This window comes from Nyctibius grandis, chromosome 1 (genome assembly GCF_013368605.1).
Source record: "Nyctibius grandis isolate bNycGra1 chromosome 1, bNycGra1.pri, whole genome shotgun sequence".
Classification (NCBI taxonomy): Eukaryota; Metazoa; Chordata; class Aves; order Nyctibiiformes; family Nyctibiidae; genus Nyctibius; species Nyctibius grandis.
The window spans coordinates 4,226,997-4,252,819 of record NC_090658.1 but is presented as its reverse complement, the minus strand read 5'-3'; the positions used below and the strand labels follow the sequence as shown (position 1 = coordinate 4,252,819).

At 41.1% G+C, this 25,823-nt stretch overlaps 1 protein-coding gene across 5 annotated transcripts in view; it reads left to right on the top strand.

Annotated features, from left to right (window-relative positions):
* The first annotated feature begins 917 nt into the window (after nucleotides 1-917).
* The window catches only part of XPO1 (exportin 1), a 39,788-nt gene continuing 14,882 nt past the window's right edge, over nucleotides 918-25,823 (top strand). The window contains exons 1-12 of one of the 5 annotated variants that reach the window (XM_068399927.1): nucleotides 918-1,068; nucleotides 1,758-1,812; nucleotides 5,563-5,694; nucleotides 9,330-9,431; nucleotides 13,351-13,423; nucleotides 22,029-22,090; nucleotides 22,169-22,213; nucleotides 22,302-22,483; nucleotides 22,964-23,012; nucleotides 23,097-23,216; nucleotides 23,320-23,448; nucleotides 24,146-24,304. In XM_068399927.1, coding sequence (XP_068256028.1) covers nucleotides 5,569-5,694; nucleotides 9,330-9,431; nucleotides 13,351-13,423; nucleotides 22,029-22,090; nucleotides 22,169-22,213; nucleotides 22,302-22,483; nucleotides 22,964-23,012; nucleotides 23,097-23,216; nucleotides 23,320-23,448; nucleotides 24,146-24,304 — 1,047 coding nt within the window. In that variant the 5' untranslated portion in view covers nucleotides 918-1,068; nucleotides 1,758-1,812; nucleotides 5,563-5,568. Of the gene's footprint in view, nucleotides 1,069-1,160; nucleotides 1,331-1,746; nucleotides 1,813-2,405; nucleotides 2,500-2,650; nucleotides 2,670-5,562; nucleotides 5,695-9,329; nucleotides 9,432-13,350; nucleotides 13,424-22,028; nucleotides 22,091-22,168; nucleotides 22,214-22,301; nucleotides 22,484-22,963; nucleotides 23,013-23,096; nucleotides 23,217-23,319; nucleotides 23,449-24,145; nucleotides 24,305-25,823 lie in introns of those variants that run through there. The other 4 variants (XM_068399910.1, XM_068399917.1, XM_068399935.1 and 1 more) reach the window with 4 other exon arrangements.

Genomic DNA, 25,823 nt, shown 5'->3' with positions numbered 1-25,823 from the left:
ACCTTGCTTGAACCACACCTTGGAAGGCAGCTGTGAGAGGCTGAGGCACACAGCTGCTGCAGCAAGCTGGATACCCCATGGATAGACACACTACAGAGGAAGGGACACACACCCCACCCTTCCCATCTGCATGGGCCTCAGTGGAGAGAGCAGAACTGCCCGGGGAAGGGGTAAGCAAGCACCTACCCCTCGCTGTTACCCCTCCTGCCCACACAGCTCACTCTTTACAGCTGACCATTACACCAAAGCTGCGCCCCATCCATGGGCTCCCCACCCACCTCACCGACCGCCCCGGCTCCAGAGGGAGACCTGTGAGGTAAGGCCCGCCATCGCCACACAGCTCCACGTCGCCCCCTCAGACAGAGCCCCACCCGCCAGGCGACTCCCCCCCCTCCATCTCATCGCCGCGCTCCCACGGACACGGCGCCTCGGCGGTGGCAGGCCGCCGCCCGAAGGGCCCCTCAAAGCTCCTTCTCCTCGAGGGCCGGCGGCCCCTCTCCGCGCCCCCTCAGGCACGCGCCCACGGCCGCCGCCGCCCCTCCCCCTGCGCGCGCCCTTCCCCTCAGCAGCCCGAAAAGCCGCGCTCCGACGCGCGCGTCACGCCGAGCCGCCGGCCAACTAGCGCGCGACACCCCCCGCGCCCGCCGTTTGCGAACTCAAAGGCGGGTCCGCCTTTGAGTGACAGCTCCGCTCGGCCTATCAGCCAGCGGCGGCCCGCCCCCCGCCGCGCGCAAAACGCTGCTGGAGAGGGGGCGGATCCCCTCTGTCTTATCCCCCCTCCCGCGGCCGCTCGCTCCCTCCGCCCCTCCGAGGCGCGCAGCCGATCGACAGGCCCTCCGCCCAATAAGCGCGGAGGCCGCCTGCGCGGCGGCATGGCTCGGGACCAATGGGAGCGGCGGCTGGGCGGAGGCCCGAGGTTTCCAAACGCTCCGCGGCGCCATGGGCTGAAAACTAAACCGAGATGGAATCTCCCAGTCTGAACCGGTTTGAGCCGGTTCCGAGTCTGTGGCATTAGGAGGGGGAGAGGCGCCGCGCTCAGTCCCTGCTACCACCGCCGCCTCCGCCGCCGTGCGTGTGACCTGCTCGGAGGGGGAGCCCGCAGGGGGACCCAGCGGCGCAGCTGAGGGGGGGCAAAGTTTAGCGTGAGCCCGGGGGGGGGTGGGAATGGGGGTGAACTGAGCGCCGGCCAGGCCTAGGTGGAGGACGGCAGCAACAGGAGTAGCGAGAGACCCAGCTACACGGGCCCGGGCCTGGGCAGCCAGCGACGCGGGAGAGGCAGCCACAGGGCCCCGCCGAGCCGGAGCTGGGGCAGCCAGGGCCGCGAGGAAGGTAGAAGCTTCCCCCCCTCCCCCGTTACCAGGAGCCTCGGGAGGCCGGAGCCCCGCGCCGACCCCCTTTCCCCCGCTCCCTCAAGCGAGACGAGGGGCGCGCGCCCCGTCTTCTGCGCGCCCGGCGGCGGGCGGCCTTGCTCCCGGGCTGAGGGGAAGGCGCGGAGCGGTGCGCCGAGGGGAGCGCCCGCCCGGGGGGGCCGCAGGCTTCTGCTGGGCGCCTAGTGCAGTCAGGCCAGGGCGCGCTTGCTAGGGGGTAGCGTGGGGAGGAGAGGAGTGGCGCTGGTAGAGCCGTACCCGACAGAGAGGGGGGTGCGCTCGTCTTCATCCCCCTGCTCCGGCTTTTTTTTTTTTTTTTTTGAGGGGCGGTATTTTTGGTGGTATTTTTTTATTTTCTTTTTTTTTTTTTTTTTTTTGGCGTGTGGTTAGAAACTTCGTTCACCCACCCCTACTTTTGAAGGAAGAAGCTGTAAGAAACACCTAGGTAAGTAAGTGCTGAGGCTGCGGGGAAGAAGGGTGGGGGGGGTGTTGCGGTGAGTAACGCGGTGGGAGGGTGGGTAAGGGGGGGGGGGGCGCTCGGGAGGAGGCGTGGGGGAGTGGGAGGGGTACGGCCGCGCGGAGCGCGCAAAGTCTTCGCCGTGGAAGGAGAAGCGTGATGGGCTCCGAGGAGAAACCCTGAGGGGCGGGGGGGTGCGTTTAAAATTGGCTTTGGGGTAGAAGCATCCTAGGCCCGGCCGAGCGGCTGAGCGGAGGGCAGAGCCGACCGCGGATGCTGGGGCTGCGGCGGGGGGGGCGCACGGCGGGGGCCTCCCCCTTCGTTACGAGGGGGGCCGAGAGGGCTGGAGAGGGTTGGGCTCGGCTACGGGCAAAACTAAGGACATAATCTGTAAATTATTAGGAGTGGAAGTTTCCAGAAATATTTTTGTGTGTCTGTGCAGCAGTATTGAAACGTCCGCCTGGATCACGTGGGGGCCCTGTATAGAGCGCAGGGCTGGAGCCGAGGGAGGGAGGGGCTGCGCCGCCGCGGGCCCGCCGCGCTCCGCAGGGCCCGGGCCCGCCCGCCCCGCCGCGCCTTCCTCCGCCACAGCGGCTCCCCCCCGCCCCAGCCCCTCTCCCCGGGCAGCGCGGCCGTGGCTTTGCGGCGGGAGCAGGGGCAAGGCCTCCGCGCTGGGTGGGTGTGAGTGATTTCGGGGGGTGCCGCGTGTGGGGCGCGGCCGTGCCGCAAACGCCGTGCTCCGAGGCGTGGGGCAGGCGTTTGCGGAGCGGTGTTCTTTAATCCCGTATCGCAGGCACACGTGTGTGAAGCAGCGAGGGGAGGAATGGTTTTCGTAGCGGTTGCTGGTGCGTTAAGTGCAATGCGAATGCGTTTGCGATGCGCTCCGTTTCGTATCGTGCAGCTGGAGGAATTTACCAGGGATGCAACTAATTCGTTGGAAGCGGGGAGTGGGGCGGTAATTAACTCGTGCATGCTTAGGGATGGGGCAGGGTGACTGCCTAGGGTTTTTTTTTTTGTTTTAATCGCTGCCCCCAATGAGCTTTAAGTAGCTGCGTTGAAGGTGCTTTAGGGTTCACTGTGAATACTCAACATTTCTCACTATTAAAAAGTACGCTGTCATTCCTGTGCACTACATATTTAGACAAATCAGGTATATCATCATAAACTAACTGTTGTGTTAAAGGTCCAGGGTCATCAAGAGTTGGGATAACTATGTAAACAGTGCTGTAAATGCAGTTCTTTTGACCTTCGGTAGATGTCAGGTTCTTGCTGTGTTGTAGTTAAGATTTTTTTTTTTAAAAAAAACTTTTTCTCTTCTTTTGTTTCGGTTTCCCCATTTATTGGCAGTGTTGAAGAATTGATTAGTGGTGGTTCTTAGAACTGAGGTTTAAACCTGTTCCGGAGTTCTGGCATGATGTGGGGAAAAAAGTGTAGCAGTATAGTAAATCAAGCATTATAAGCTTTATGTGGGCACACTGTTTGGAGTAGGAAATCGAGTTGCTTGCAGTTGGTATTGACCACAAAGCCGCCATTTCTGTGTTTCGGTTTCCGAGTAGGTAGGTCATTTTGAAGATAATGCTGGGAGTGGCAAAGGGCCCTATTCAAAACATTTCCTTTCTGTTTCCATGTGGTTAATAACTTCTCTTGGTCACGTGGCTCCTCGTTCGTGCTCTTAGAGCTGCGTAAAACACCGAAAGAGGCTTAAATCTGAAATGAGTGGCCCTACCCGAGCAACGACTGATTTACCACAGTTATTGTAGTTTGAAAAGGGCTTTCCAGGCTCTTGGTTCAGCCACGGAGGCCAGATGTGAACAGAAAGGGGCGTGCCTGAAAGCACGCGTGTCTGGTGGGAACATTAACTGCTCCGAGCTGAAGCGTGTATGAAATTGGTGCGGTTTCCATCTAGCAGTGCTGCTTGCTGCCCCTCTGTGAGATGAAAATTTGAAGTGTCCTTCTGAGTTAAGAGAATGCAGTTAGCCTTCCCTACTGTTCAGTTTCTTGCTTCCATACTTAACACTACAATTTTGACAACTTTAGGAGTTGAGGGGGAGAAGGACAGATGTGGAGTGTTAGTTTTAATTTATTTTGGTTTATACTTGATGTTTGTTTCCTTTTGATTTTTCCAGGTAGATGTAAAAAGGCTGACTGGATGTTGAGAGGGAGCCCTCAAAATGGTTATGTCAGCGTAGTAATGCTAACTACACGAGGGTTTTTTACTCCAAAATACAATTGAAAATGTTTGGTTTTTGAAGTTAATATCTTTCTATATAGAAGTAGATGAAAGTGCTTGACCCTACTTGCAAATATGCATTTCTAAACAAAAGATTTTCTTGTCTGTATGCTACTGTAGGGACTTTCACTTAATTAGTAATTACTTGGGTTGAGGCACAGGTTTGTCTTGCTCTTTACTTTTGAGCATGCCTTAAATATGTAAGGCATAAAACAAATTCATACTTACACATGAAGTTGCTTACTAAGAGCAGATCTGACTTCTAGCTTACTCTAAAGAACAGGTTGGCTGGGCGTGTTGGAGGTGTTTCTGGAAGAGTTTCAGGCTGTATCTTCCCAAGTATGCAGGTAGCTCCACTGTAACTTTTTGAGTGATCTTGCAGTTCTCCAGACCTCTGGCTGTTTCTCAAATGAGGAGTTTTATATGACATCTGTAGCTTTACAAAAGATTCTGAAAAGGAGAGAACGGCGGGAGAGCTGCTGTAGAGGAGGGGGTAGGAATATGTGTTACGGTTGCCAGTGACTGTGAGAAGAGGGCAATAAACTTACGTGATCAGGTGCTTCCAGTGTGGGGGGTGGTGTGAAAAAGTTAGAATATGCTTTACTGTCCACAATTCTGTAGTTCCTGGCTTATTTTCTTGCTTTTCGTGATTGCCTTTATCTGGTACCAGTCTCTGGCTGGTAAGCATCTTACATGCACACCCACAGTCACACACACCCCACCTGACTTGCTTTGCATAATAGCGAAGCTGCTCTATCTAGGACAAAGAGTTAATGCGTGTGTCGCTGGTTTTATGGGACCTGAAACCTCCAGTAGAATTCCATTTCAGTTTGAAGTGGTCTAATGTGGTACACAGAGTAACCTGCTGACTGAACAGTCCCCTTACTTTCATCCTCTCAAAGTGCTTTCAAACAGTCAACTTAGTTTCAATGGTAATTTTTTACTTGTATGTAGGTAACTTGTAAGGTTTTTTCCCCAAGTATTTGAAAAATGCCCTCTAGCTAATTTCTTGCTATGTACGTAGATCACATTTCACTTCCATAACCAATTGTTTAAAAGCTTTTAGAACTGATCTTCTAAGTGTGCATATTTGCCTCAGAAACTCAAAATTTGGCTGAGATTGCAAGTTATGTTGCAATGATAGTAGGTAGTTCTACCAGCAAACTTACTGGTTTACGTATGTTTAGGGATTGGTAGGGGTTGATATCTGCTTTTGAAATAAGTTTTAGCTTGCTGGTAATCCAGGCTGTTGACTAGTCAGGCTGTTACTATGTGTTACACCTGCTGAAGACACTGAGAATTCAGTTGGGGTAGTGATGTGTGAATTTTTCAGGAAGAGTTTGTCCTGCTACGTGCTTAACAATTGGAGTGTTGTATTCAGAGCTGTCTAGTACTGCCAACATAACTCATCTCATTCAAATGAGGTGTTTTAAGTTGAAGCGCTTGCTTTACAACTACATCTAATAATAATTTATTAATTGATGAATTTTTTTTAATTTATTTTGCAGTAATCTATGCCAGCAATTATGACAATGTTAGCAGACCATGCAGCTCGTCAGCTGCTGGATTTTAACCAGAAACTGGATATCAATCTCTTGGACAACGTGGTGAACTGCTTGTACCATGGAGAAGGCGCGCAGGTAATATGGATTTAGAACCTACGTTTATTGACCATGTTTAATTAACCTTATAACAAATCAGTTGAGCAAAATTAATTCACGTCAATAAAATTCAGTAATATTAGTGAATTTACTCTGCTAGTGACTGGAATATTCCTGATAATTCACATGCCCTGGTTTAAAGGCAGGCCTCGTAATGAACATTGAAATGACCCTTAGAAAAATGTTAGTTTAGTGTGTGTTCATTTCTAGCATGCCTTCTGCTCTTGAAAGGTATGAGCAAGTACAGTTTGGTCTGGGCACTTCTGCTTGCAGCGTGCCTTCTCCAGGAAGGTCTGAGTTACCCGTTACTTATTGTGGACAGGGTTGTGAAGCCATAAATTTAATGGTGGCTTCACTGAAGGACTGTATTTAAAAGAAAAATCTTAATGATATTATTGTATTTGTTCTGATAAAGAAGCATGTCACATTTAAGAGGAGAGTTTGTTCCTTTCTTGTGTCTAGTATTTTTTCCCCGTTACTATCTGTCTACACAGGTTCTTGCGCTCTTTTCTTTGGACTTAGTGCGGATTGTGAAGTCTTAAGTTTAAATTGGGGGAATGTGTGCATTTGTGTGTTTACATACATAGTCTTGAAAGTGAATCTTGTGTTGCTTTTATCTATTTATTGGACTACTTTGGAAATAAGACTTAAATGTTGAAAGCCAGTATTGCTACAAGAGTGTTGGCATAGTTCCTCTTCTGGCAAATTTTAATTGTTCATGCTTAACAAATTGGGAGTTTTAGTGTCAGGGATCTCTTACTAAGATATTCTTGCACAACAATAAGAAGTGAATTAAAATGAGACAAAGTAGCTGATTCTTTTATATTCCTTCCAGCTGTTAGAATAAACAATAATGCTTAGACTTATTTTGTGTATCTTACTTTTGTAAGGCTTACTAATGTGAATTCCTACAGGTCCTGAAATACCTTGCTGTTTTCTGAAATAATTTGCATTTTGAGTTTCCTAAATCCAAATAGTTACTAGCTGTAGTTTTTTAAATGATCATGTGACAGAAAACTGCTTGTAGCTTTTGCCTTAAAAGCGTGGACTTCTGAGTGCTTGTTTTGTAAGTGATATGTTTGTTTACTGTACTGCCTTATATAGGTGGTACTATAGTATTGTTTGAATGGAGTTTAAAAAGTTGGGAAGGTTTATAAGGAAAATAGAGGATTAACAGTACAAAGATCAAATTGCCATTGTTCTGGTATTGTGAGAAGTTGCTTCACTTAAAACAGCTGGGTATAGTCTCTGATATTTAGAAAATTAATGCAATGAGAAGCAAAAATTCAAGAGGTGGTGCTTAACTGGCAAAAGTGAATTATGATACAAACTTATTTTAAATATATGTACTAATATGTGTCACTTTAATGAAAATTTGGTTTGCTATTTTAGTACATTTCCAAAGGTGGAGACGTATTTCTGTGCATCTGTGAGCTCTTACCTCTTCCAAAGAGTTCAAAAGTTCCTGCAGGAAAAAAACGCTTATCTGTGGGGCCTGACAGCTCAACTCATGACTTGAAGGGTGACAGGAATAATAGACGTTGAGGAAACTAAATGCTAAAATTGGGAGATTAACAATGGTTTGCCTGGAATAGATTAGGGTAATGTTAGGGTAAAAAAGGTTTAGAATGCAGCCTGGATGGCCCATGCTGAACTTGCTTTCAGATTCACCCAGCTCCTCCTTCTGCTTAATTCTTACCTCTGCTTGCAAAACTCTTTTATCTGCTGTTCTATATTAGGCAAGAAAGAAGCTTTTTCTGTCCTAGACTTTTACTTTTTTTTCTGTTCTTAGCTTTTTTTGGTATACTTCTCTGAAAAGAAATCATGTCCCCAACCCCACCCCAGCCCAACACATGACTAAGGAGACTGCAGGCAGCTCGTAGATGTTTACCTGGACTCATCCCAGACTCTTAATTCCATTGGTCTGTTAGACCTTCACGTGTCCAGAAGGGTTATTTGCTAACTGATTTTCTTTTTTGGTAGCAACAACACAGTGAGGCTTCGATCTTGGATTAAGCATTACTGTTAAATTTATACTGTTTTTATGAAACTACAGGAATTGATGTCTAGGAAAGGGGTTAGTGGGTATGAGAGCAAACTTTTCAGTGCTTGTGAGAAGGCTGTTGAGTATCTGTATTTTGTTGGTGTTGAAATTTGATCTGTGATATGTCACCAGTATTAGAAGCACTAAGGAGGCCAGTATAAAAACACACCCAGGCTGAACCTGGAAGTAATATATCTATTCTTTCCCTCTTACACTAAACTGCATCAGAAGTGCTGATTTTTTTTTTTAAGCTCTGATGTCACACTGTGGGAGTATGGTTGTACTGATTTTGGACTTAAAAGAAATATTTGTGTGGTACTTCTCCATATCGAATCTACAGGGACTTACTTGCTACTGAAAGTCAGTATCAGACTGGGAATTGCTCTGCTATTCTCAAGTATATTAAGTAGGGATGTCAGTATCATACAGATATTTTAGATATCCTTGCCCTTTACTGTTGCAGCTTCCAATTCTAGTTTGGTGAATCCCATACTCAACTGTCTGTTTCTCGCCTTATACGTAGATAGATTTGGGGTGTTGATGGGGTTTCTGTCTTACTGAAAATGCGTGTTTTCTTACACCAGTTGATGATTAGCTCAGGTATGTTCTTGCAGCAGACTAGAAATCTGCATAGCTGTAGCAAGTTCTAAGTGTTGAAGTTAATCCTGAAGTAAAGCTTTTAACTGCTTTGTAATTCCACTGAACTGGCTCTACAGTGCAATGAAAGAATGAACTAAGTTCCGTTAATTGTTGGTAAGACAGTGCCTGATGCTTGTAGGTGATACAATTTGCAGCAAGATTTGTCAGTACACTGCATTTTTGGAAATAGTTAACATCATTTGGTTCCCTAAAAAAAAACCCTTATGGACATCCAGGCTCTTGAAAAGGATAGCTAAAATGAATTCAGCTATTGCAGTGTGTAATTGCTTCAGATGAGGTTTTACAAGTTACTGAAACCACAGTATCTAGTACAATAATTGGTAATGTCAGTCCCAAGGAATCCCTTCCTTGCCCCCAGTCAGTTTTTATTATTGTTTTGTAAGCTGTTAGATACAGCAAGGGATTCTTCAGAAGCAGGGATTGGAGACCGCTAATGCTCTGCTCCATGGTTCTTCAAAATATAGTCAACAGCTCCTACATCAACAACTTTGCAGCATGATACAGTACTCTTTAAAGCTGGCATTTTATATGAATGCTTCCAGAAGAACTAGAAAGTTTGGGTGCCCTTGAATGAAATTTTGTCTAGATGACTTTTGTGAATGGGATAAAACTTCATTTCCCTATAACGTGTGCTGTTCTCACGTGTTTATTGCTGGTCTAGATGAACCATTCAGTATGTAAGAGTGGAAGGAAGTAAATGACTTGCATCAAAGTGTTTTTGGAGTTTGGTTGTTAATAAACTTTAACTGTCACAGAGAAGGAGGCTTAAAGGACTTGTTGCTCCTAATTGAGTTCTGCCTAACTCTTGGATAAGTGATTTAAAGGTGTGTTATATGTTAATGTCTTCACTGACAGTATATAATTTCTTAAATAATCTAATACTTTTTTTTTTAATCGAACTTACTTTTAGCAAAGAATGGCACAGGAAGTCTTGACTCACTTAAAAGAACATCCTGATGCGTGGACAAGAGTTGATACTATTTTGGAGTTCTCTCAGAACATGAATACCAAAGTAAGCAAATAAACTTTTATTTATTTGGTTTTCCTCTTTCTTCCATTCATAAACTTTGAGGAAGGTATCTCATTTTTAGCCATAGACTTTCTTGATTCAAACCACATTATTTTTTTTATTGTCTTGTTCCCAAACTTGGCTGTAAATGGAACTGTAAAAAAAAGAACTGTAAATGGACAAAATATTTAAACTTCCTTTTACATTGACAAGAGTTTTTCTCCTTTTTTTTTTTTTAAAAAAAAAAGGAAGAGCTAAATTGGAAATACAGGGTTTTTTTTTTTCAAGGCACATACAAACGTAATGCCAGTTCCAAAGATTGGTGTGTGTCTGCATACCTCTGAGTAATGAAAAGTCTCCTAGAGCCACGTTTTGTCCTTGGGTAAGTGCTTGGCTGTTTTTGATCATAATGAGAGCCATGTGCACGTAACTGAGGAGAGAACGTGTCCCTAGGTGTACTAAAAACAAAATAGAAACCTTATTAGACCAAGATTTTGAGCAATCAAAGAAAGTTAAGCACCCCAAACTCTTCGTAGTATGAGATCAGTCTTTACTAATATGCAGAACAGATTTGCTTTGTACTGCTGTTTTAAATCCGTCCATTGTGGTAGAGACTAAAAGGGGCAGCAGTGAGTTTTTTTTCTTCCATTTTAAATGTTTTACCTAAGACTTCTGAAGTTTGAACCGAGAAGTTGATCGAATTGTGTTTTCACTCTCAAGTTCGATGATTATTACTCAAATAACTGATATGCATGTTTTTCTGCTTGACACACACTGTGTTCGAACAGAAAATAATCGTGTTTGGATAGTTTCTGAAATCAGGCGGTATTCATGAAACAGTTCAATTTTTTTCATTGCTCTCTGAAGTTTAGGGGAAAACAGTTTAAAGAACTTCCTCAAAGTGCTAACCTTTAAGTAACAGTGTTTGCCTGTTTGCTTGCCTGGTAAACTTTGCTTTTTATACTGACAGACATTACTAATGTTTAAGTTGATTTATCAACAGTATTTTTAAAAACTCAAATTTGTCTTGTGAAAAATGAGATGATTAGAGGAACAGAAAGAAAGCAACAGGTAAAGAATTCTTCAATTTACGTAAATTGCAAATGATTTGGTGCTAAATTTATGCACTATGACATTTGGCTTTTATGCAATCATATTTTTTTTTTTAATTAAAGCTGTTAACACTACCTGATATTAATCATAATGTTCCATTATGTTGATTGCTTGTAATAGGAAGAAAAGGGGTGTCTTCCTGTGCAACTGACACAGCTAGGCTTTGACGGCAGGCCTCCACAAGGTCTACCCTTTTGATTCCCTTTAACTGAATTCTGTTCATCAATTGTTTTTGTTTCTTGGGAGGTGGGAGGGAAAGGGATTCGGTACATAGAATAAGTAATAAGGGTACCATAGAAATTTCTACCATAGGGATCACTTCATACTTCTCTTCAGTCTTTGCTGTTACCTGTCCCTCATCTTCATAACTGAGCAGTGAATTGCTATTGGGCAATTAGAAATAAGCAAACCAAGAGCAAATGAATTTTGAAAGACTTCTGTTTCATGCACAGTTTAAATGTGTTTGCATGCACTGTTGCAGTAGTTGATTACAAAGTATGCTTCTGATTGTTCAGGTGGCAAAACTTGGCAAAACTTAATTGGTGTCAGTGACTTTTTTTGGGCTTAGTGTATCTCGTTATCAGGGAAATACCAAAAATTAGAACCATCAAATCAAATGAAGCTTAAAATCAAAATACCCCAGAAAGCCCCTTGCAGAGTGTTCAGGCAGGCTGATGAAGCCTTCAAACATGGTATGGCAAGGAAGATGTGTAAGTGAAGATTGTGTACGTTGATTTTATTACTGCTGCCATTTCATTTCATGTGCGAGTGTTAGGAAAAATGAGTATTACTAGTACTGAGGAAGAGATGAACAAGACACTAGGAGAGGGCAGAATTGAAGTCACGTAGGAACAAAAGAACGAGTAGAAACCTAGACAACATGAACCTTTTCACAGTTTAAGGTACATGAATCTGCATTAGATATTTGAGCAGATAATGAAGGATAGGTGTGGCAGATTGCTAGAGGTGTCTGTCCTTTATCTCGGAGGAAATCCTAAGTGGTGAAACAAAAAGTCTATAAAGATGAGGTCTGTCTTTAGTTTATGTCAGGATTTTATTTAAGTTTTGGTCATCTAGTGCTTTTGTAAAATGAAACTAGGCTTGCCATTCTGGTCTTAAAAGCCAAATAAGTTGACCTGTGGAAAAACATTTAGAAGCAAGAAGAAGGTTTTTTGTTAGCTGTTCTCTGAAAGGGCTATTAATACATGTGCCTGTAGAATGTAGAAATGTAAGTAGAGTTTTGATCTGCTTCGGGAAAGTTAGCACTCTCTGTTATCAGTGTTCATACTTTTGACATTCTTAGAAGCTTTTGTAAGTATGTTTTGTATTGTCAGCCTGGGATCAGGTGCAGATGGTATCTATAAATCTATAGCAGTGGCGGAAATAACACTCTGTGAAGCATTTTGCTTAAGAATGTTTTCATACATTTTCCTATATGGACATTCCCTTGATTTCATTTAGCTTTTATGTTAAGTAGTTAAATAAATTTACAGATTAAAAACTAGTTGATAAACTTCTGCTGGTCACCATGAAGAAAAAAATACCCTGTCAACTTTTCTGTTAGTTTTTCATGGTACCCAAGATTTTGGAAGGTGACAGAATATTTAGCAAATGCAGGATGTACGTGTGAAGCTTGTGGGAACTTGGGTCAGATAGAGAAGCAAAGGGATGTAGGTTATGCTAAGATGAGAACAGCAAAAATGGTATTTTAATACAATGTAGTTTGGGACAGTCTACATTGTGTTTTTTAATTAAATTGAAGTTTATATGATCCCTTTGGTTGAAATACTAATGATCCTACTTTGTATGACAACTAACCATTTTAAAGAGGAACTCTTATTCTCAGCCAAACTTTTAACTGTGAAAACTTAATTTTACCTTTCAGGCATTGATGTGATATTTTTTTCTTCCTAATCCACTGCAGATAAAGTAAACACAAAACTCCTTGTCCCCTTTTCTCTGCTGTCTATTCATGCTAATGGGGTTTTACATATCAAAGTTCTTCCATCATACCATTACAAACTTCTTTCCCTGTTACTGTGAGTTGGCAGTAGGGACAAATGGGCAGAGAGACTGGCCTTACTGACTACTTTGCAAACCTAACAGTTTTGAATAAGAATATAGGAAGGAATTCCTGAAAGGTAAAAGGATTTCCAAGAGCTTATTCACATTTTTATTGTTCTTTGACTGAGCACAAAAGTTCATCTTTAAATAGTAGAAATAGCTGCCATATTGGGGTGGGTATTGAAATTAAATAAACCTGTGGGTTGTCTTGCTGTTCCTAAGTAACACACCAGTGAAGTTTGGGAAATACTTTCTTTAGAAAGTGCCAGTGTCAGGACATGTGTTGCTAAGACAAATTTTTTTTTTCCAGCTCTTAGAGGAACAATAGGAAGCTTGAGACCATCCAAGCTGCTAAATATTTTAGGAGCCTGGTTGTGCTAATACTTGAACATATGAGCAGTCATTTATGATGCAAATTCATATCTGGCTGCTACTTTCTCTCCTCCAGATAGCCAAAATTGTCTGCCAGAGGGCTTTTCATTATTATTTTTTCTCCCCCACCCCCTCCTGGTGTGAGCATGATCAAACAGCAGGACTTAGTATAGTGAAGAATAAAACAAGAAAAAAAAAAAATGCATGAAACCTCAGTAAATGGGTGAATAGACATATATTTCATAAAATTGCTAGTTTAATAATCTTGAAGTCTTAGATGTTAAGTGTGAATGTCTGATTGAGTGAGAGTCCTGAAAGTAAGTTAGTTAGTCCTGCAGTAATGTACTCACATTGTGTTCTTCTCCAATTTCAGTACTATGGACTGCAAATCTTGGAAAATGTGATAAAAACAAGATGGAAGATTCTTCCAAGGAACCAGTGTGAAGGTAGGGAGGGATTTTTGCCTTCTCCTCTTAACTTTGTGTATTAACTGAGAATTAGACTGTCAGTCCCCGTGTAAGCAATATTCAACTTCAAATACAATCAGGCTAGTAACTTTTTCTCCTGTAGTAAGACCATCTGTGCTTTTCTGGATGATGAAACTGTGTCTTTCCCTTCAGTGATAATGGTCTCAGTGGGATGGTGACCATCTGAAATTCTGTAAATGTCATGGGAAGGTAGAAGGTGTGACTGATAGTTTTGAAACATCATCACTTAGGTGTTGTACTGACTGACAGGCCACACTTACCTGAAGAGGTCTAACCCCTGAAGTTAACTCCTGGCTTTGAGGTGGAGGTTTCAATTTGCTGTACTTGGCACAGGAGGCTCTCTTCAGCCTGTTCAAGCTGTGTATGCAGCCCCACCAGCATGCTGTCATTTTTCTGGTAGACTCTGTGGTCCGTCTGGTAGCATGTGTAGATTTATGTGACTTTTTTAAAAATTGGAAGCAGTCGTCATTATTTAAAAACAGAAACACTAAGTAAATGCATAGTCTTACCTATTAATGGTCATTTGTGCTTTAGGGAGTGAGATACTATAAACTCTGCTTTTAGTTGACATAAGTGTATATGAAGCCAGATTGCTGTAACTGGAAGTGCAGCGTAGGGCAAACCCCAGTCTTCTGTCACTGCGAGGAATCTGGAAGTCTTAAAATAAATGCTGTATTTTGTTTTTTTTCCTCCCTCCCTTACAGCTTGCAATGTGTGCTGAATTTTAGATGTTGGCTATAGTAAATGGAGGTATCTCTATGGTACAGGATTAATGCTTGTCACGTAGTTTTCTGTCAAGTCATAACTTGGACTTCAAAACATTAAGTACAGCTGCTTTAAATTCTTGACATTGAATGTTGTTACCATTCTATACTTGGCTTTTTACTAAAAGCTGGTTTTGGAACTCATTAAAGTTACTCCAGATTTCTGTGTTCTGCCATGAGCTTTTATTAACAATGCTAAGATGTGCTTTAAATTTTTACTGCCAGTGCTTAGGTTCTGAAACTATATTTATTAAAACATAATTGTAGATGCTGATGAAAACAAATGTGTAGAGGGAGACTTCCACATTTTTGTGATTGGTATTCTTCTCACCTTCCCCCCCACTCCTTCCAACTATAGGTTGACAGATAAAGTGTAGCTCTTCTTGAAGGTGGAAGTAAGGTTTCACATTCATTCTGCTGTTGGAAACAGACTTGCAAACTTCTAGGGAACAGCTTCAACTAAGGCTCAAACACAACTATGTCCTTTTGCGAAAGGGAGCACCCTGAAGTTAAGTCTCCTACGTGCTTTTAATAATTGGAGTATCTCAGCTTACTTGTATCTTGTTACAGTCCTGAATGTGAGCACTTAGTTTCAGCATTTGGAAGTTGTTCTTGTGGGAGCAGAGCAGGAAGTAAGGAAGGAGTCAGTAGTTTGAAGCAGTTACTCAGCTTACTACTGCCCGCTGGTGAAGTGAGGTGTAGTAGAACAGGAGATGTCACAGAGGTAGGCTTGACTGGAACTGAACAAGTGCCAGATACAGAATATAATTCAGTAATTACAATTCTTAAACAGACATGCTCTTAACGCATAGAATAGATGAGAAGTAGCGGTGGTAGGATGAGGATGGTGGCTGTGCTTTGGGTCTCATCTTGAGACGCCAAGATAATACTGGGTCCATGGCTTAAATGAATTGTGGAACTGATACATTTGAGTTGGTGTTTTATATTTTTGTTACTTCACTGTTTGCAGGCATGGCAGTACTGTTTGGTTCCTGTCATCTGAGAAGATGCAATAACTATACAGCTTGATATTACAATGCGAAATAAAATTACTGTCTGTAGTTGTGCAATCAACTTGGAAGTATTCCATTCTTATTTTTCCTGACTTTTGTACTACTTCTGAAGACTCCAGAGGAAAAAAAAAATCCTTCATCCTAACAAATGTGTGTCTTTAGTTCAACCTTTTAAAATACTTTCTGTTTCACAGAGCCACGCTAAAATTGTGAAATTAACTTTTATCCTCACATTTTAGGGGAATTGGGTTAGTTGGGTTTTACTTGTCTGGTTTCTCCTGTACATCAATAGAAGAGGAACCAAATATATTTAGTGTACTGTGGCATTTTAGTGCCGTGGTCTAGTTGACATGGTGGTGTCAGGGCAATGATTGGACTCGATGATCCCAGAGGTCTCTTCCAACCTGATTGATTCTGTGATTCTGTGATTTGATCCACCTTGGCCTTGGTGGTGTAGGAGGGAGAATCAATGTTTCATCTCTAATCCAGTTTCATCTGGTCTGTGGTAGTGTGTTTGGTTTGCTTTTTTTGGCTGATCATGCTGCCTGGTACAAAAGAATTGCGCCAGAGCTCATTCAGGTGGTTTGATTACCTTGGAGATAAGACGACTGGTTAAATTGAGGTTTCCTTGATTCTGACTCCAGTCATTCTTTTAGTTGACAGGATTTTCCTGTTTGAAGCGTAACTAGTAAAATGCGGGTGCAGGAAACTGAAACTCAATATAACAAAGTAATGCTTAGTAACAAAGCAATTCATGCAGGTTATAAATCAGCTAATTTTATTACCTTATATCTTACTTTATAAAACTTGCCTAATTTGATTGGTGTAGTAAATACAGCTGACAAATCTTACTTTGGTTAAGATGAAACTAAATCCGTTTATGAGAAAATACTGTTTTCCCCTTGTAGCAACAGCAGTGCTTAAGAGTTGAAGTTAAAGAGCAGATGTGAATTGAGCTGTCAGTGAATGAAAAAGTTTCTGAAACAACCTGCCTGAAAATTCTTGGAGAAATAAAACGATGTCTTTAATTACAGAGCCTGAACTGTAACCTTTTTTTGAGATTTTTCTTTTTTCGTAGCTATAGCTCAAGTTGTACATCAGAATGACTTGCTGGGCCTTACGGTTAGCCATGGTTTTGTTACCACTTCTGTCTGAATGCTGGGAGGTTTTAGCTTCCAGCTTGGAATTCCAAATGCAAGTGGCAAAATGTTTTCTTCAGATGTGTTCTTTGGACTTGAAACTCCATTCTTAAGTTTGCTTTTGTTTTAAAATAGCTTTTAGTCTTGAACTATTCTGGCCGTGGTAGCTTTTAACTTGTAAAAAGTTTTCCTGTTCCTCAGGTGTCCTTGATTTTGAAGGTTGAGGATTGTAAGCACTTCTGGAAAGTTCATCTGTATCTTCCCATAATTCTAAAACAGGAATCAGGCACAACAATTTACATTTCTAAAATACCTATGTGATTACTCTGCTTTTTCTTGTTCTTGATTTTTTTTGTTTGCTTTTGGAGTTAACAGTTTGAACTAATTGTTGACCTGGTTATCTAGACAAAAGTGGAATTTGTGGAACACAGAACTGATAAAATTCAGTTAATGAGATGCTTGGCCTGCATGTTCAGCCTTCAGACACGTTTAGCAGTGGACCATAGCAATGGGTTGGACTTGATTTTTATAAATTAGTCTTTAAGAGAATGCTTTGGCTTGCTCTGACACGTATACAAATGATGTAATGTGGTTTTCATTCAAACCTTACTGAGGCTGCTTCAGTGAAAGGCAGACTGGCATATTCCAGAACATCCCATACAGTGGTGAACTTGGTTTATTTCCAGAGTATCGTTGTATGGTTCTCGAGTAAAAATTCTCAATTTATTGAGGTGGTACTAAATCGCTTTAAACTCTGATACTCTGTAGAGTTGATTGTTTAAAATGCTTATAAAGGATGTAGTTTGATTAAAGTGCTATGGTCTCAATAGGGTTTTCTCTTACAGTGTGAAAACTTGCCTAGAAATAAAGGCTTCTTGGTCTTCCAGTTCAGTGATACGTTTCATTAACCCTGCAGTGTGAAATTAAATTATGTTCCCGTGCACAGAGCGAGCTTGTGTGGAGTGTTTTGAGTGGGAATGGAGAAGCACTTCTTCATTATGAAACCTGAATTGCTTGTACAACTTTTTTTTTTTTTCCCCCCCATTTCAAAATGAGAAAAGTGAAGTGTTCAGAGAGAGATGCGGTTGAGTGGCTCACAGGAAGGTCCTGGAGTTAAGTGTAAAGCTTCTGATGTAGTGGAAGCTGCTGTCGAAGAGGTTTTTCTGTGGAGTGATTAGGTATTTTAGTGGACATTTCTGGGCTGCTTCACAAAGAGATGTTTTTAGATTCTCTGTGTAATAAAGGGAATAAGCTACATAGCATTTCTCTGTGTGTGTGGGAAGACAAGCTCTGTGCCCTTTTTAAGAATTTTCATGACTTAGATTGTTTTTTTTTTCTGCTGAAGAGCAAAAATAGATAATGGATTGATCGGGTTCACCACTATTAGGGAAAGATGATTTGTGGGACAATATGGGAAAGCATTGTTTCTTAAGACTAAAAATAAGATGGTATTTTGACCACATTTTGGGACTACTTAAACAGTTTGGTGTAAGTGTATATGCACAGAAACATCCCTGGAGGAGGGGACAGCTCAGCTTTAGGATTTGGAATTCTAGTTTTGGTTGCAAAATAATGTGAATTTGCTGAGTTATATTGTCCACCTGCTTCAGTTATGCCTCCTATTCTTTAATATAAGAGGAGGATTTGTTAATTTTGGTAGACTAGTGTAAACTAGCATCAGCAGCACCAGTTATAATAATTTTCAATGCTTGTTAAATGTTTGTGCTCTGTAACGGCATAAAAGGATGTGCTTCTGTGTCTGAAGTATAAGAAGTGGTTTTGTCCACAGGTGTGCATTCATGGTCAGGTGCTGTATTCGGTCACGATAGGAACTCCTCTGAGCTCAGGTTACACAGCCCAGATGAGATGTGATTGCTCCTAGAAGCACATCCAAAGATTAAAATGTAGGATATATCACATTTCTTGAGTTCAGGCTGCAGAATTTACTAATATGGGACCATGTGATGTTCCTCACTGTCCTGATCCAGCTCTAATCATTGCATAGCCTGGGTCACCTGTGAAAATACTTCCCCTCCTGGAAGTGTTTCAGTTTTACTGTATGTTGGCCTCTCTGTAGAGGAGCAACTTTCACATCAGGTCTACAATATCTAATATTTGTCCAGACACTTTCTAAAAGGCCTTGAGTTAATGTCCTTACTCTGTCCTCCTTTTTTTTGTACTTTGTCCAAAAGTACTTTTTTGTGCTTTGCTTACCAGAAAATGCTACCAGTGGCCCTAGTCCAGGCCTTCTGACAGTGATGATGTCCAGCCTTTCTGATAATTGGAACATAGTTTGAGGTTGGAGCTAGGTTCATCTACTGCTTAACTGCTGTGAATAAAGGTGTTTCTCACCTGTGCGCTTTGATGTCTTTGAACCAGTACTGGTGCTTCTCTGGCCCTTCAGTGAACTGGTTCAGGGAGCTAAGCTGGCAGAAGATAGTTTTAAAACAGGGTTTTGGGTTTTGTTTTTTTTTTTTTTTTTGGCAACTCGTTTTTCTGCTAGTTCAGCCTCTGAACAAGTTCTTGAGCAGGTGCTAGGACTGCCAGTGCTGTGTCAATGAAAGTTTTGAAATGGAAAACAGAATCTGCTCCCTTCCGTTGCAGGTTGTCAAGAGATCAGTGTAGTTGTAATGTCAGACAGTCCTTGAAGAATGTTATGGGTGTCCTGAGTATTGTGGTTGGTTGGTTTGTTTTTTTTTTCTTCTGTTTTATTGGAAGGTTTGTTTTCTAGGAATGTCTGTCTCTTCCTGTTGGACTCAATGAAGGGTCTGAACTTGGCAGTTGTGGTGTTGCCATCTTCAAGACTTGTTCAGCTGCTTCTGTGATTGAAGACCTTCTAGGCAGTGGTTGTGTGGCTTGTGCGTGTCCCGTGCCTGCCTCCTTAAAATAATGCTTCCTTTTAAGTTCTTAAAACACACTGATTTTAGGAAATCCAGTGGACTGCTACCCTTGAACAGTTTCTTGGGCACGTTCTGCTGAAAAATGGTAACTAGCCTATGTGTTGATTTTTGTCAGAGTATAAAGTTGAAATATCTTTGTTCTACTGAGAGTTATCTTTACTGTGGAATGATAAAGAAATGAGCTATTAAGTATAGACCAGAAACCACAATATTTCAGTTAAAAAAAAAAAAGTAAGTAGAAGATGCCATTAAGGCCAAAAAAAGCATTAGAGAATTGGATAGCTGCTGCTTTTAAGGGATTAAGAATATTACTTTGTTCACAGTATGAAAGACCTTAGAAGCCTGCAGCATGACCAGTGAAAACTAGAAGACTTTTTTAGGTTGTCTTTCGAGCTGTGGTCACCATTTTTTTTTTTTTTTTTCAATGGAGAAGCTTTGGACCTGAGCAGCTGTTTTCATCTGCTGATCTCAAGGCCAGATCGATGGTGGCATAGCATCCAAGTTGTAACTAAACAGCATAATACTATTGATGCAGCAAGATAGAAAATATGCAGCTTCAGAGTTGGAAGTCTAAAAACAATACTCACTTTCTAATTCCTTTTTGAAAGGCAGAGAGTTGCAACAGTAGGCTTCCCTTAGTGGTTTGGCAGACAGTTACAACAGTTTAGTTTCTGGCACTGCAAACCTATTTCCATACTATTTTGGGGGCTTTCATATCTCATTTGTGAATTACTGTAATGCTTCAGCAAAGCGTGTGGTTTTTGGCTTTAAAATACTAGGACATGCTTATGATGTCAGCCTAGTGCTGGTGCTTGGTAATAACTCTTACCCAGTGAGTGACAGTGATATTTATTTTGTTAATGACCATTCTTCTGGGGTAGTGTGGATTGATCCCAGTTGATAATGATGAATAATTTCATTTGTAATTGGAAATACCTGTAGAACAGCTCCTGTCTAGTATGTATCTAATGGCTCAAAGTCTAGACCTAGTTTTTCCAGATTTTTTGAGAGTGCAATTACCAAACTGTTCCTTCTAATCCTGTTGCTCAGGCCTGAAATGCAAAAAAAAAAAAAAAAAAAAAAAGACCAATTCTGGTAAAGTCTTAGAAATGCTTTAAAATTAAGAATAGTGGCTAGGGAAAAACAAAATGTATTCAGCATAAGGTGTTCTAGGTCATGACAACTTTTTCTAAAATCTTCAACATATGCATTTTGTCTGCATGAGTCAGTTGGCTGTCTGATTGAAGAAATGATTGAAACCAGATTTTGGGTTCATGATGTTGAATAGCGAAACAAACACCTGTTCTAAAACTTCCCTATGACAAGAAAACGCTCACCCAGTTTGAAAGTGTGTAACCCCCGAAGTGTTCAGGTCGGTCATAGTGTCAAAGCTGTGTTGAAGTGGAACTACCAGTAATGTTTGTCTAGTTCATGACTCTGGATTCTCTGTGCGTGCCTTTTCTTAAAGTCAGATGTTCTTGTACAGAATGGTTTTAGATATGTATGTTGTGATGAAAAGTCACTTGGAAAGCCATTGTTTCCATGTCCTAGGAGCTGATAGGTTAGTGGTGAGGAGGAGCTGAGGATGAGGTGGCAAGATGAAAGTTCAGGCAGTACAGCTTGCTACAGTGGCTTGTTTCTATTGTGGTGGAGCTGAAAACTCTAAAGTGATTAAAAACATTTGTAGAAGAAATGACAAAACAAGTGATTCAAATACACTCTGTGCCCTCACTTGACAAATTATTAATTTCAGCAAAAAAAAGCAAAAGCAACAAACCAGTATTTATGAAGAGTTTTGTAATCCGTAGCATCCAGGTGTGCCATAAAAGCACAGTAGTCCAAATCCAAGTGCACTGTACTATATTGGTGAATAAAGTTTTAAGTTTCGTGATTGAAAGATTGTGAAGGGAAAACTTTGCCAAGCTCTGGCACGGTGTTTCGCTTTTAAATGCTGTACATAGGTGATCCATTTTAACACAGGAATTCCTAAGTAAACTGGAGCATCTCTGAACTTCTCCGTACAGTGAAGGTGATGTATCAAAGCTTTCCGTGCAGTTCTAGCTAACTTGGCATTAAAAATGGAGTCGTGCTTCGAAAGCTCCATTTATTCTTGGAGTCCACTTTCCATTAATAAAGCATTAGTCAAAGGTGATGGAGGACTGTCTTGTTTGTATTTTATCTGGCCATTGTAAACATTTGGCTGAGGCAGTAAGTATATCTGCCAGCTTTGGAGTTGTTAGGTATGATCTGAAGATGCATGATGGGTAGAAATACATTTCACTGAGGGAGCTCTACAGCAGCATTTGTAAGTACCTGTCGCAATATATGTCAGGGTCTGGACAGTGCTGGATGCCGTCGTTCCATCTTCAGCCTAATCCAGTGGTGTGCAGTGCTACCAATGCAGCATTTCTAAATCTCTTGCAGCCTTTAGGAAGCTGATAGATTGATCTGGTGCAAATTACTATGTACACTCTAACCCTTAGTCTGTTTTCCTTTTGTTTCATTGAAATAGCTTAAGTGTAAAGCCATTTTGTACATCTGAAATACCCCCTTGCAGAATCAATACAAAGGTGGATATTTTTTTCCATATAGCACCCAAGTCAAGAGGGATGCACACTGACACATGCATATATGTTCCTTAGAGATGTTTCTTTTTTAAAAATGTGAAGAATCTGAATTCAAAAGTATTTATTACTACATTCGTGATCTCTGGCACTGTTGAAAATAAATTCCTAACTCTTCTGCAGGTATAAAAAAATATGTTGTCGGCCTAATTATCAAGACCTCATCTGATCCAACATGTGTAGAAGTAAGTGAATTCTTCTCAGGGGGAGGAAGAGGGAGGGAAATATTATGCATAACCTGACTCTTCTTTTCTATTCTCCAGAAAGAGAAAGTGTATATTGGGAAACTGAATATGATTCTTGTTCAGGTAAGCTAGAGTTCATAAAATTTTACATCTTGTTATAAAGTCTTTGGCTTTGCATATGTATCTAACGTATAGATGCTTTTCTTTTCAGATCCTGAAACAGGAATGGCCAAAGCACTGGCCAACTTTTATAAGCGATATTGTGGGAGCAAGCAGGACTAGTGAAAGCCTTTGTCAGAACAATATGGTGATCCTTAAACTATTGAGTGAAGAAGTGTTTGATTTTTCCAGTGGCCAGATTACTCAAGTAAAAGCTAAGCATTTGAAAGACAGGCAAGTATATATATATTTAAATCTCAATAAATAGGGTAGACTTTGTGCTTGCTGCTAAATAGTTGCTCTCGCTTTGAACTTTTGAGTGAACACCTACAGCTGCCTAATCTGATTTCTGAGACTGAGTGGGTTACTGATTTTTCTTTAAAGCAGTTCTGTTAGGTGATACCAAACTTACTTTGTACACACAGATATTTCTACCATATTGCAAGTAGCATCTGTTGACTGATGGTTCCTACCCTTTTAACAGAACATTCGGCATTGCTTGTATTTCCAAGCCAGAATTTGCAGGCACAGACATCAAGCTACTTCAAAACATGCATTATTACCATGAAAATTGGTAAAAGCCAGGTGGCTTGTGAATGCCTGCGTGGACATAGGTCTTCAGGACCTGTTTGTGAGCATAGACACTTTGATCAAAGTAGATAGGATTGTTTCTGGAATGTGGCAATGCTTAATTTTTAATTTATTTTTTTACAGCATGTGCAATGAATTCTCTCAGATATTTCAACTGTGTCAGTTTGTGATGGTAAGTCTTATTTCTTTAATGATATTTTTAAAAATTCCTCCCATCATGCCTAACAATATCATGAGCACTAATGGTCATTTACAGGAAAACTCCCAAAATGCTCCCTTAGTTCATGCGACTTTGGAAACTTTGCTACGATTTCTGAACTGGATTCCTCTGGGATATATATTTGAGACCAAGTTGATCAGCACACTAATATACAAGGTACTCATGCAAAAACTGAGAGCTCTCAAATTTAAATAAAAGTTGCAAAAAAGCTTAGTGTGCAACACTCTTGTAATACTAATTTCTTTTCTTCTCTCAATAGTTCTTAGATGTTCCCATGTTTCGAAACGTCTCTTTGAAGTGCCTCACAGAGATTGCAGGTGTCAGTGTAAGCCAGTATGAAGAACAGTTTGTAACACTTTTTACGTTGACCATGATGCAGTTAAAACAGGTAATGTTTTTAATATATCTGTCTCCTGACTGTTTCATTTCGCAGAATCTATTTCTGTAGAACCTAGTTCAGTTTACACATTTATATTCATTATAGAGCTCTTGATAAGACAAATACTATTCTTCAGTGGTATTTATGACTTGATCCTAAGTGTAGGATCTCTTCTCCTAAGAGAAGATGCTAAGTGTATTTTTCTGACTCTAGATCACAGCTGTGTATTGCTGCTGCATTGATTTGTGTTGATTAATTAAGAGGCTTTTTGAACACTCAGGCTGTCTGATGGGGAAAGTTGAGAGAGATGCAACAAAACGTGTACTGCATGACTCTTAAGACCTAAACTGACTTAACTTCTGCAAGTTGCTGTTTAATTTTTGAAACTGATAGAAATGTTTGTCATATAAAGCCATGCTTTAAATTTATATAGTTTGGTGATTTCCCCTCTGAGCGGTTCAGATACAGGTACATGAGTTTGTAGCTTTCCTCATTGTATTTGCATCTTAAGTGAACATTTGCAAGGTTTTTTTGACAACTTTGTCCTCTCTTTACAATGTTGGTCCATCTTAGAGGTTCTTTAGAGCAAGCATGCTTCTTTTAACACCCCTCTTCCCCCCAGCTTCGAGTGGAGCTATAGTATTTTTATTTAGTTCTAGTTAATTTTAAAGGGAGATTCTTGATTATGTTTGTATTTTTTTATTAGATGCTTCCTTTGAATACCAATATCCGACTTGCGTACTCAAATGGAAAAGATGATGAACAGAACTTCATTCAGAATCTCAGTTTGTTTCTCTGCACGTTCCTCAAGGAACATGGTCAGCTTATAGAAAAAAGATTAAATCTGAGGGAAACTTTAATGGAGGTAAGATGCTCGTTTATCTGGTTTCAAAAAGTAGCAAGCATGTTCCCCACTCAAAGGATGTGATAATAATACAATTTCTAGATCATTTTATTTAATAAAATGGCTGAAGACCAAAGGTCTCTGTCTCTCCCTTTTCTCACTTGCTCTTTCTTGAAGGTGTTAAATACTCCTTTAAAATAAATTCATATATTCTTTCTCCATGGGTCTTTACATACCGTATTTTGTGTTTAACTCTCATATAGAGATGGTGTTGCTATGACTTTCATCAGTCTGTGTGAAGCAGCTCAGTTATGTGTTTGTCCAGCATCCAAAGCTGGTTTCTAGGGTACAGCGCATGCTGTAGGTCAGTGCTTCCATCCTGCTGTAGCTTCTTGCCTAATTTGTCATTTCCCACAGTTTAACTGAAAGGCTTTATATACAGTTCTTGGGGATGATACTCTATTTCTATGTTATAAAGACTATGGAGGAGGACCTGTGGGCCTTGACTTACCAGCGATCTTAACAGCAGTTGCTGAGAATAAGGTTTACAGTTGTCCTTCCTGTTTGCTTGTTCCCTGCTTTTCTTGGAGACTGCTGCATTCTTTTCAGTTTTTATAGTAAAGTGCAACTTCACTGTCAAAACCATGGTGATCTGTGGAAATCATTGGAAATTCAGCTAAGAATTAAAGAGTTGGAAAGGCTTAAATTCTAGGTGACTGCTAAACACTCAAGGTACTACTTCATACTGTAGTGGGGCTAGGTCACAAAATCAGGGTTTTTCAGTTTCGTCTTTTTTTTGATTGTGAATAAAAATTTTGCTGAGGGTGAGCTGTTCTGTGGTGACTCTTTTGCTGGCTCCCTCCCAATGCTGAGCTCCAAGGGGATGAAACTGGCTCCACAGCCCCTTGAAGGGCCACTTGCTGTGCCCAGAATCGAGCCCTGGGCAGGTATGGAGGCGGTAGGGTGAGGAACTGCTTTGAGACAGGTAGAAAAACAATACCGCAGTTTAAACCTGGAGACCAGGTTCCATTGGGAGGGAGAAGTATATCTTGCAGGTGGATTAGCTGTAATCTAATGTGCCCACCTGAATTCTAGTCCATTTTCCAGCTGGTTTTCTCAATACATTTCTTCTGGAGGTAGCCCTCTACAAAAAATGCGTATTAGTAATTTGGTTGCAAATACCAAATTGTAGCTCATTTAGAAGATGGACTAAAAAAGGAGTATCACTTTTTTATTTTAAAAAGAACAACTACAAACAGTTCCCAAATAATTCCTGAACTTGCAAGTAGTAAGCTTTCAAAATAACTGAATTGGGGGAGCACAGCTCAAGTTTCTACCTATGCTGAGGCTTTATTAGGAAGACCTGCGTAAATGGCTGGAGCTGTTGCATCTCCTCTGTGATTGTGTGTAAGTTGGAGTGCAGTATTGCCCTGCTCTCTTCTCTGATACAACTATGTTAAATTCTTCTTTAAAAAAATGTTTCACAAAGTTCTTAGGCTGGCCTAAAATGGTTGCAAATTTCACTTTTTGTAAGTTGCAG